Source organism: Girardinichthys multiradiatus, chromosome X (assembly GCF_021462225.1).
Source record: "Girardinichthys multiradiatus isolate DD_20200921_A chromosome X, DD_fGirMul_XY1, whole genome shotgun sequence".
In the NCBI taxonomy this organism is placed as follows: domain Eukaryota; kingdom Metazoa; phylum Chordata; class Actinopteri; order Cyprinodontiformes; family Goodeidae; genus Girardinichthys; species Girardinichthys multiradiatus.
The window spans coordinates 6,130,115-6,142,890 of record NC_061817.1 but is presented as its reverse complement, the minus strand read 5'-3'; the positions used below and the strand labels follow the sequence as shown (position 1 = coordinate 6,142,890).

Genomic DNA, 12,776 nt, shown 5'->3' with positions numbered 1-12,776 from the left:
ATGCACCAATACACACAGCAAGACTGGTGAAAGATTGGTTTGATGAACATGGAAGTGAAGTTGAACATCTCCCATGGCTTGCACAGTCACTAGATCTAAATATTATTGAGCCACTTTGGGGTGTTTTGGAGGAGCGAGTCAGGAAACGTTTTCCTCCACCAGTATCACGTAGTGACCTGGCCACTATCCTGCAAGAAGAATGGCTTAAAATCCCTCTGACTACTGTGCAGGACTTGTATATATCATTCCCAAGATGAATTGACGCTGTATTGGCCGCAAAAGGAGGTCTTACACCATACTAATAAATTATTGTGGTCTAAAACCAGGTGTTTCAGTTTATTGTCCAGTCCCTGTACGTCGTCCTCATGTTTAGGCCATGCATGCACACGGTAATCCTGATGGAACCAGTTGGTCCCTTCATCAGCTGACCATCAACACTTCATAGTGGAAGAGCATGTAGTCATTTCCAAATGCCAAGTATCTACAGTGACACCATGAGAGGGAGGGGGAGGACCAGAGCTGAGCTGTGAGCAATAGTTCACTAGATGTGGGATACAGAGTGGGATATGCAGCAGAACAAGATCAGATGGCAAGTATACTAAGAAAGTAAAAGACACGTGGAAAAGGAGAGACTGCTGACCACTGCTGCTGTGAGGAGAAGCTGTGAAGAATCGAATTGTTGATTGGACCGGATCAGCAGGCCCTAAATTCATTTAATTAGACTGCTGTTCTATTTTGAGAGTGAAAATTATGACCGAAGTCATTCTGTGATTTCTGGTCTGTTTCTGAACCCTTGGACATCAAGCTGAGCAGGAAAGATTGGGATCCTCTCCAGATTTGGTGGTGAAATAGATATATTTAAATCAGACAGAAACATGAAGATATTCACTGGATTTCTACTTTCCTTTCTTGGGATGATAGAGTGGTTCTACCCCTAACTGAGGAGAAGAAGTGAAAGGAGCCTGAAGAAAATCATGCAGCAATTAGGTTAAAAAGAAACCTGGAAAAGAAGAATAACAAAAAATCTACTATTATCAAGAACACATGATAAAAAGGTATGTTGTTTTTTTTTTTTAGACACAATAACCCACCGGGATGGAGCTGGATTTTATATCGGATTGTTGCTCATCTTTCAGCTCAAATATATTTTCAGTGGGAACAATTCACAGCAGGAAAAACCCTCACCATCTCTTTAGCGTTAATATAACAGCACAGCAGGCAGAGTGTGATTTGTGAGAAACGGACGAGCTTTAGCACATAAAAATTTCAAAACAATATCCCTCAGAAACTCACATTCTGCTCCCTAGCAACTAGATGATGAACACAAATGATTGTTTAAAATAAAAATGGAAGCATGCAAAAAAGCATAAAATTTACTATTAGCTGTTGTAGTTTGAAGAGTACTTCCACTCCTACAAACATACTAGTCCCAGCGTAGTGAATTTGTCCCTGTCCTACTTTTCATTACACAAACCTGTTAAATGAAGGGTGTAAACAGGGAGTTATCCAAGATCCATGATGGGAACATTGGTAGGGTAGATTACAGGACTCCAGAAGCTTTATTAAAACAAATAAAAATGTGAAATTGTATTATTGCAAACACATTATATTTATTTGAGAATATTTGATTACTTTATTATTAAACTGAAAAATGTCAGAGAAAGCAAAACTGTTTTTGTTTTTCTTTTCTAATGCTCCTGAATCTTGTGGATCAGTTTTCATTCAAAACACATTATGTTTTAAGCTAAATGTCATCATTAGATGGGATACTTGGCCAGTTCTGCATAGAGACACAGCCCTATATGCAGATTCTTACTTTTGGAAAATTTGACTTTTTAAAATTGCAATAATTAATTTTTTTGTTTTTCCTTATGTCAATGTTTTGTCCTTCTTAGTTCACCACTATAGCTCCCAAATGTATGTTGATGTCCTTGCCTTCTGTTTTTGGTTCGCTGTCCCAGGATTATCAATTTTAGCCCCTCTGAACACCTTTAGAAAATTAATTCTGCACTCATAACAAGTTATTTTTCTGTGGTTCTTGATGAATTACAGAAAAATCTTGACAGCTCTTTTACTTTGCAAAACAGTAGATTGTCAATTTGTTTCGCAAAATGCATTAGAAATTGCTGATTTGCACTTAATATCATATCATATCCCACATACTCAGAAATAGGAAAATGTGCTGTATGAACATTACGAATGCCAAAGAAATGAATGTGACAGCTCAAAGTATTGAGCTACAACCCAAACTCAAGTAAATGATGACATCCCAGGTGGTGGAACCAGGAAAGTGTGGCCTACTTTTCTTTACTAGTTGTGTTAAGATTAAAAACTGTATCTGTCAACGTCTAGTCATCTAAACCGTGTTTTACTCTTTAGTACCTAAAAAAGTATTCATACTGCTTGAACATTTCCAAATTTTTTCATGTTACAATCACAAACTATAATCTATTTTACTGAATGTTTTTGGGAGACAGATCAACACAAAATAGCAGTGAATTTTAAAGTTTTAAATTAAAAACTAAAAGGTTTATTGTGCCTTTATTAAACTTCTCTCTGCCTCTTTCAGATTCACCTAAATAAAACAAATGAAATCAGTTGTTTTCAACAGTCACTTAATTAAAAAATTTTAATTATTTATTTCAAATGTATTTGATCAGGACCAAGACAGAAAACAATTAAACCCTGTCTATGGCCATTTAGCATAAGGCTAACTTGCAGGCCTAGGCTTTAAGAACTAACCTTTAAAACTACTATTTAAAACTAACACTAAAATAAGACTTCAGTGAGAAAAAAAAAATTTGTTAAATGTTTTTCAAATAGTGTTACATAAAACTTGCCGAGTAGGTTAAGCTGAACAAGTTTCGGTGCTCACGTATTTGCCTCCATTTCAGCCATTTTTCACCTGAGATGTAAAAGCTCTAAAGTCAATTGTCTGATTACTGGTGGCGAACTAATACCAGTTTATCCAAATTATGTTTTGCATCTTACTGAACTGAAGTATCTGATTACAGCTGTCCTTGTCATGACTCCTGCTGTGGGTGGCTTTGAAATCATTTTAATATCCACCACAGTGGGCAAAGGTAATAACATGTTTAAAAGACAATTTGTTTAAAAGACCGAGGTATAAAGATATTAAAGCTTAAGATGTTAAACCTTTCATGGATTTTAAAATGATACACAATAAGAAAGACAAAATTAAAGCATGCAAATATATTTTAGCAGCATGTACAGACAAATAGAATCTTATCAGATAAAAACAGTTCAGATTGCTCTCACTTTTTCTAAAAGGTACAAAACCATTTAGCTTCTTGTGAAAAATGCCCACCTGTGTGTTATTTCATCTCAAGTTGTTCTGTGAAGGTCTCAGAGATTTGTTGGAGAAGAGAACAATCAGCATCATAAGGAACAAGGAACACAGCAGACAGGCCAGGGAGAAAATTGTTAAAAAGTTGACTGAGCCACATCCACCCAACTGCACTCACAAACATGCACACATTCATACATGATACGCTAATTTCACAACACTTGGCATTAAGTTCTTTGCCATGGATAAATCAACACGTGGCAGAAAGAAGGTGGTATTTGAACTCACAACCTTCAGATTGCAAGACAACTCTTACCACTGAGCCACAGTCGGCCTAAATTAAGACAGGGTTATACTTTAAAGCAATATTGCAAGCTTTGAGCATCTCACAGAGGAATGTTTATTTCTCAGCCCATAAACGGAAAACGTTTGGTACAACTGCAAAATGTTTATCCTTAACAAGAACCAGTTCTTAATTCAGTTCATCCTCAGTAAAACTAATCTATTCATGTTCATAGTTCACCGCCTAAACATTATGAACTAAATTCTCAGCTCCAGCATTAACTAGTTGTCCTTCATTTATCATATTTATTCTAAACTTTAAAATATATCGGTCTGGGCATCATTCACAAGTTAGCATATCTAACGTGCCATCTAGATGCAAAAATATGTAAAATCATAAGGTCCCCACACAGCAGTCTGCAAGAATCGGAAGGTTTTAGCTTCAAAATGGATCATCTCAAGGGTTCTCATTGAATTTACAGAAAACTTGGTGTGGCTGCATCATTCAAAAGTTACAAAAAATGTTAATTAGATATCTAAAACTTTAAAGATAAATCAGGTTAATAATTAAAAAAAAGCATAATATTGACCTGGTGCTATTCTAAGCAGTTTTTTCATGACATTTCCTTGGTGACCACTTTAAGCATCGCAATAGAACCTTTTGTATTTGAAGTGACCTCTGTTTCGATACCCAGTTTTCTGCCCCATCTTTTTTTAACCCTTATTACGTTCCACTTCAGCCTCGCAAGGGAATCACACAGCTTCATCGCAGTACTCCAGTGCCTCTAATAGTTGTGCCAGCTGGAGGAAAAACAAGATACGTCAAATAAAATGGCGGGGCATTGAATTAGATGGCTATTTCTGTACCTTGATGATCTGTGAAATGTGCATAGTATGAACCAGAGTATTTCCAATCATGCTAGAGGAAAAGCAAGGAAGACAAATCCAAATCAATGCCTTGAGTGGTTGTTGTTGAAAGGGGATTTTGTAGGTTACCTAGTGTCTTTGCGGGCCAAAATAAAAAGTAAAATTTCTAACTGAGAAAATTTGTACATTTAACTTAAATCCTTGTCGCAATTATGCAGACAATAATGAATAAACATTGCATTTGAGACAGAAAGGAAATATTAAAATGATTACTTTTAAACTTTGGCTAAGAAAATATTAGCCATCATACTCTTGATTTTTAGTCTTGTTTTCCTGTTTCATCTTTGCACTTGGTGGTAACATTCTGCCTGTCCTTCCTTTGCAGGAATTGACAACTGATACAAAGTTTTGCCGAACCGAGCTGGACACCTCTGTGAGCTGGCTCAGTTTTGCATGAGCCAGGCTGGTTGTGTGAAGCCCCCCTGGCTGTGTTTCACTGCGGCATGAGCGTAGGAAGGGCCCACCACCACCGTAGCTTTCTGTCCTGTGAGGAAGAAGGACTCAGACTGAGCACCATGCCAGCCGTGGGCAGCTTTGGCAATGGCAAGATCCACACGAGACACAAAGGTCACAGCCGGTTTGTCAGCAAAACTGGCCAGTGCAACATCCACTTCGCGAACATGGACAAAAAGTCCCAAAGGTACATGTCGGACATTTTCACCACTTGCGTGGACATCCGCTGGCGATACATGTTCCTGCTGTTCAGCCTAGTGTTTGTGGTGTCCTGGCTGACATTCGGGTTGGCCTTCTGGGTCATTGGCCTCCTGCATGGTGACATGGAAAATAAGGATGATAGTTTTATTCCCTGTGTCTCCAAGGTTAACACCTTCGTGAGTGCTTTTTTATTCTCCATTGAGACCCAGACGACAATTGGTTACGGAGCTCGTTTTGTGACGGAGGAATGCCCAGCGGCTGTCTTCATGGTGGTCTTTCAGTCCATCATAGGCTGCATCATTGATGCCTTCATGATTGGTGCCATCATGGCCAAGATGGCACGGCCCAAAAAGCGTGCGGAGACTCTGCTGTTCAGCCACAATGCAGTAATTGCCATGCGGGATGGGAAGCTGTGCCTCATGTTCAGGGTTGCTAACCTGAGGAAGAGCCACATTGTGGAGGCTCATTTTCGGGCTCAGATGGTGAAGCCCCGCTACACAGAAGAGGGCGAGTTCATTCCCCTGGATCAGATCGACATGAATGTTGGTTATGATAAAGGCACGGACCGTCTGTTTTTGGTTTCCCCGCTCACTGTCATTCATGAGATCGATGAAGAAAGTCCTTTCTTTGGCATCAGCAAGCAAGATCTGGAAACATCTGACTTTGAGATCGTGATCATACTGGAAGGATTGGTGGAGGCAACAGCCATGACAACACAAGCGCGCTGCTCTTACCTGCCCTCTGAGATCCTGTGGGGCCACTGCTTCGAGCCCGTCATTTTCGAGGAGAGGAGCCAGTACAGGATTGATTATGCCTACTTTCACAAAACATTTGAGGTGCCGTCCACCCCCAGGTGCAGCGCCAAAGATATGGAGGAGAGGAAATTCCCAACGTCTGGCGCCAATTCTTTCTGCTATGAGAATGAGCTGGCCTTCATCAGTCGGGATGAGGATGTTAATGGAGCCACGGATAACGAAAAAGAGAAGAGGAGTTCGTCTGAGCTAACCCCAACCGAACGCAATCAACCATCTTCTCGAAGAGAATCAGCACTTTAACCTTTTTCTGCCAACAGAGGGGTTGTGGTGGCTAAAGTGGGTCATCTTGTGAATGTCATTCTGTTGACACACGGACACCAATGAGGACATCTTGGTTACAGTTTGAAGACCAGTGGTACTCTCTGTTTGCCACACAAGGATTACTGTCAAAATTTTACAAGAAGCACACATTTTCTTCCTTTCCAGGTGGTTCTTGAGCTTTATTAGATGCAAATGAAAACTGTAATGTTTCACAGCAGAGGATCCTAATTCAGTAGTGCATGCAATTAACATGGTTTTATACATGTGTATTCTGAGAAAAATCCCATTCCTTCAATGGGATAATGTGTAGTTTGCAGTGAAGCTTATTATTTAGTAAACTAAATTTGTAGAATATTCCACTGGGCAATCTCAGCATCATCTGCAAGACTAACTTTGACAGCTGCACAAGGAAACACATACAGATGACAGACCCTATGGAAACATAAGGTAGGGTTAGATAATCTGTCATATAAAGGGGGAGAAATTGTAACTGCTGATTATTTACCAAAACAATTCTTACTCTAAGTTAATACACATCTTAATTTCTCAGTATAAATATAGCTGATTTGAAATCTGAACTTTTGCTTCATGCAAAAAGCTATGCTTGTTGGAAAACTAACACTGGTCAGGACTAACGGAAAGATGGATGAAGCTAAAAACAGGGCAATCCTAGTACAAAACCAGAAAAGGATGAAAAAGACTTAATTGGGGCAAACATAAACCCTTAACACACAGCCATAGCTACAATAGAATGGTTTAGATTAAAGCATATTAGACCTAAATTTAACTGAGAATCTGTTGCCAGACCTGGAAACTGATGCTTACTGACGCTCTCCAAACCAGTCTGACTAAGCTCGAGATATCTTGCAAGCAAAAGTAGGGAAACTTTAGTATCCAGTTGTGCAAATCTAATGGAGGAACACCCCTAATTATATGCAGCTCTAACTGAGGTGAAATGTGCTTCTACAAAGTATTGATTCAGCAGGGCTAAAGCTAAATGTATATCACACAGATATTTATTCATTAAAAAATGTGCAAACAGTGTATGTCATTTTGCTCCCACCTCACCATTATGCTCAACATTGAGTCATTTTATCATAAAATCCCAGTAAAACACATTGAAGGTTTGAGTATATCATGATAAAATATGGGAAATGTGGGTATGAATACTTTTATAAGTCCACTTACCTTAATTCTGCTGGTTATTGTTGTTCCATGCTGGCAGATTGTGCGCCATATAAAGCAGTTTATTCAAACAGTGAGGACAGATTTGTTTGCTCTCAAAACAATGGCTCTGACTTATTTTGGGTTTAAATTAGCTGGAAAAGCCTGAAGGTCAGGTGTTTGTTAAATGTGTTGGAGAGCCCATGGCAAACTGCTCAGAGCAAGGCAAGTGACTGTAACAGTAAATACCAAAAGGATTAATGTTTTATTTTTTTAAAATAGTTATTTATGTACTATTTTGTATTTGTAGCATGTTGTAGTTTTTTTAAAATAAATCAAGAAAAATTATCCCACCCTATTGTTGTCAGGGTCCCTGAAATATAAACTAACCCAGCGAAGTGAAGGACAGTGCCAAAAATGCAGGCCTCTGATATAACAGCTTTCAGCATCGCTTTCAGAAAAATTACACAAGGGACCCTGCTGCTGAGGAGGTGGAGAATCTCTGCTGTAGGCAACATACAGATGGTCGCAGCGGTGTTTGCTGCTGATGAGGGTTTTTTCTAGTGTGGGAGTCAGGCCTTCATAGAAATCTGGGCAACTTTTCACATTAAAATCAAGCTTTTTCTTTTCACCTTTTTCCTTTTTAAAGATGAAGTAGTGAAGAGGGGAAGAAACATCTGGTCATGCACTTAAAATTAAAACTACACAAAAGTACAAGAAATGTTAAGAAATAGAGAAATGATAAATTATAGAATTTCAAAAAGAAGCAGCATGCAAATTCTTAGCAAAAACATGTCCCCAGTTGTTTCATAAATCATTGTGGTAATCAAAAGTCACTATTATGTGATGAAATATACAGAGCTTGGTTGTTGATGTAAATTGGTGCTATGTAATTAACACTTTTATATAGAAGGATGTAACAAAACATATTCCTTATTTTATAAGGTTTGTGACGAGGGACAAGTGAAACAAAACATTGTACTCAGCCTTTATTTCTGGGGTTTAACATCAAAACTGTTTAGACATTTGTGTTGAGTTCCTCCTATATCTGTATCAATATTTGTACTTGGAAATCAGACTTTCAGAGTTCTCAGTCAAGTTCACAGATGTAAATACTACATAAAATACCCCTGATGTTAGATTTTTGACTCTTAAAGTCAGAGTTCTCCAAGCAGTCCAAAACTCCATATTCAATATGAATGCAACAAAGTGCATCCAGTACATAGTAAAATTAGCAGGGAGAAAGTAGGGGAGAGATAGCTAATAGTGGTTAGCATCAAAACAATAAGCTACTCCCATTGGTGTTCTGGCTTGTAAGGGGATTAAACTGGGAATTATTTCATTACCAGATCTGACTTCCCAGAGAAATCGCATCCTGCTGCAGATTCAGCTAGAGTCGGGCTCGTCTGACTTTATGAAAATAATTAAGAATGTTGAAAATACACCTGCTGGTAGTTTAAGGACAGATGCCGACATGGTAAAAAAGAAATGAGGCTGCATGTAGTGTTTACATAACCAGGGTTTCTTCGGTTTGCCACATACTGTCTTTTTTTTTACTTTTCCGTTTTTGCTTTATCTTTGTATGATAAACAATAAAACCAATGCAGCTTCATTTTGTACGTTGACATTAGATATGAACAGTTATACCCAGAATCCATGTCTTTATCTCCTTTCAGCTTTTAAATTTTGATCAGTCGTTTCCTGCATCTTGGGCAGCTGGTGCGTATCTCCAGCGGTTTTTGGGAAAAAAGCGGGTCACACCCTGGAAAGGTTGCAAGTGCATCACAGACAAATTCATCCCTAAGTACAATTTGGAGACCAGTTAACCTAACATTCATGTTGTTGGACTGTGGGAGGAATCTGAGCACTGGGAGAAAGCTCCATGTGAACGAGGAGAACATGCAAACTCCATGCAGAAAAAGCAGGATGAGGAGAAAACAAAGAAAAATAGGAAAAGTAATGCAAACTGGTTTCTGTAACACCCCCACAGGCAACAAGGAAGTCTAAATAAAATTATCTGAAATAAGTCATCAGTCCTGACAGATTTGTGCTTTAAATGTACATTAAAAATTGTGCAAACAGGTGCATATACCACACTGATGATTCACACCACTTGATATCCTTGTAAACCTTCAGAACTCATTAATGCTTCAATGGAAGATAATACATGCCAGTCGGCTGCGTTCAACTCCCAGCCGGGGGTCTTTCTGCATGGAGTTTGCATGTTCTTCCTGTGCGTGCATGGGTTCTTTCTGGGTACTCCGGCTTCCTCCCGCATTCCAAAAAACATGACTTTTAGGTTGACTGACTGACTGGAAGACTGTTAGACTCCTGGAATCATCTGATCTGCTGACATTGCTGCAGATCATTTACAAAGTTACGTTTTGGTCCTGCCCCATAAACAGAATCATTAAACCCAGAGCTTTGTGAAGGAGAGTAGTTTAAATCTGTACAGCTGTCTGAATCATGTTTTGTAAATAGTTCGCTTTAGTTTCTTCCTTTTCGATTTCAAGGTTATTAGGAATAACAAAAGAAAGATATGGATAGAAAGAATTACGTAATAATATTTTTGTTTTACTTAAGAGATTAAAATAATGTTCAAAGATAATTAAATTGTTCTTGCTGTCTTCCACTGAATGTGTCTGAACTGATTTTATCCTGATTTTTCCTTGTTTTCTTTGAGTTTGGAAATTGACAGAGTATAAATAAAATCTCCAGATTACTACAATAAAGGACGACGAAGCCAACCCTTTTTGCCTTTTGTTCCTTACAGTCAGACACAGACACCACAGGGACCTTCTAGGTAAAGTTTTGTAGAGTTTTAACGCATAAGATCAGCAGGTGGGGTAGTGAACAAGTTGTAGTTTACAGTTGTGAGTTGCTGAACCCTCTCTGGCTGGGGGACACAGGTCTCTGCTTTCACTCTTACACAACCCATCAGGCACGCCTTTGACTGTACATGGAGAAGACTTGGCTGTTCTTCTACATTACACCGCGCTGTAACCCTGACCTCTGGAAACAGACCACATGCACAGAAGCACCCAGTCACGATCACAAAGAAATCTAATTTCTTTGCACACCCAGAGTCTGAAATCTCTGCCTCAATCTTCTTTGCAAAATAGCTTAAGCTCAGTCTGACTAGATGGAGGGCAGCTCTGAATAGCAGTTTTCAAGTGTTCTCAGTTGGATTTAGGTCTGCACTTTGACTGGGTCATTCTAACACAGGCATATGTGTGGATCTAAACCAGGGGTGTCCAAAGTACTGCCTGCGGACCATTGTGGCCCTGATTTATTGCAGCTCCTAATCACAATTCAAGAACAGTATAAATTTGGCCCGCCGGCACAGGAGTTTGATGCAAAAGACCACATTTTTTAATTGTTTAGGGTAAGATTTTTACTGACAGATAGAAATCTTCTTAACATGGAAATAAATAGTTACAACATAAAATATGTGTTTATTAGTCACTTTTATCCTTCACTCTAATTTCATAGTAAGTTGGAACACAAACACAACAAAAGTTTGGACACCACTGAAATAAACTCTTAGACTGAAGCTCTGGCTGCATGTTCAGATCATCAATCTCTTCCCTACTCTGAAATCTGGCAGCCCCCAAACAAGTTTTCTTTTAGTAATGTTCTGCATTTGGCTCCACCTGTCTTCACCATCAACTCTGACTAGCCTTGCAGAAAAAAAGCCTCCCCACTCCATGATACAGCCACAACTGGGAAATGGTGTTTTCAAGGTGATACAATATTGTTGGGAAACATCACAACGTCAATATGATTTGCAATAAATATTTCAGTCTACAGTGTTAATGTCAGTCTGCTTTGGTTTTATTTCAATTGCAGGACCCAGATTGTGAGTAAAGGGACATCAGTATGATTAAACAGTACTTATTATATTTCCAAGAGGTTCTTTACGGTATTAATATTGTGCACACTGATATTGTGATGATGATTACATCAAATTAGGAATTTTTTTCTGTGTATCCAGGAAGGAAATATTAAACATGCGTTCATATCCTGGTGCTGCCTTCAGAAATCATATCAGTTATACATGACCTGACATATGTGAAGCCAAAGAGGCAACAAGTTGCAGAGTAAATCTGTCTTTTTCTGCCACTAAATGAGATCATAATTTGTCACTTCCTTGGAGCTGCATCCTCCAAGATGAGCAGCGTGATAGAAGGTGTGCTGAGGAGATGTTTCCCACCCACTCTGCAGTGTTGGCGGATGACAAGCCATGTGGGGTCAGTCTTCGAGCACGCAGAGTGGGTTGCTAAAAGCCTTAATTGCCATTCAGCCTTAATTGCGACAGCTCTGTAGTTTCCTTCAGCTGCCAGAGAGAGGTGGAGGGTAGAAAGGAAGACTAACATGATGCTACACTAACAGCTGCAGTTCCTTTCTCTCAAGAAAGAAGTCTGGACGCTTCAGCACAAGATCAGATTTTTATTGCTAATGAGGTGCTGTCAAATTAGTAATTACTGTCAGAAATTAAGATGTTAAGTCTTAAAATCTGATCTCAATACTCTCAGAGAAAATATGTTTACAGTAATTATTTCATCTCAATAATTGACAGTACTATGTAAAAAATTTGAACCACCTTATTTTATTATTAATCTTTTCTTCCAAGCACAGTAACTTTCTTATCTTTTAAGTGGTCTTGATCAACAGATCTTTAGCCTTTCTGAAGACTGTTCAAAGTTTTATTTTGGCTTTGGTTGCTTCTCCACATATTTACAGTAATTTACACACCCTAAGTTTAAAAACTGTGTGTGGCAGGAAACCAGTGAGTCAATGAGATCTACCTGCTTTACAGAGAAGAGAAGTCAAATATCCAGTTAGAATTAATGGCTACTAAAGACAATGCTAATAGTGGGGGTGGACTTATGTGTTTGAGCCTTTATGTATAATTTTAACAATGTTACATTAAATTAAAAAATTACTTGTGCACCTAATTCTAGTTTTGTTTTTTAAATAGCTAAAGTTCTTTGTTGTATAATCATTCCACCTTTGAAAAAGAATGGTTCAATTAACTAAGCTGGAAATTATTCTGACTCTTGCTAGAGATGAACATATGTAATCTTTTATGACAAAGCTTCTTTTAATGCTTTTTTAACTTGCTTCATCAAAAAAAAACAACTCATTGACACTCTTATGTGAGACATTGTGGTGACTGTATATGGTTGACATGCTTCAAAATGATTTTTTAATGAATGCAACAAGATATTAAAGCTGTTCTTGGCTCAAAGAGTCGAGATATAATCAAGACGTGTCACGTCAAAGAAACCCACTCTTAGCATTTTCTTGATATTTTATTGCAGGTCCTTTTTCCAGTACCATCAGAATCAAAAGGTTTGGGTGGC

At 38.5% G+C, this 12,776-nt stretch overlaps 1 protein-coding gene across 1 annotated transcript; it reads left to right on the top strand.

Annotated features, from left to right (window-relative positions):
• The first annotated feature begins 646 nt into the window (after positions 1 to 646).
• Positions 647 to 9,436, top strand: LOC124862559 (ATP-sensitive inward rectifier potassium channel 12-like). Its single transcript, XM_047356542.1, has 2 exons — positions 647 to 1,055; positions 4,842 to 9,436. The coding sequence occupies exon 2, from the start codon at positions 4,960 to 4,962 to the stop codon at positions 6,223 to 6,225; it is 1,266 nt and encodes a 421-aa protein (XP_047212498.1). The 5' UTR covers positions 647 to 1,055; positions 4,842 to 4,959; the 3' UTR covers positions 6,226 to 9,436.
• Positions 9,437 to 12,776: the final 3,340 nt, after the last annotated feature.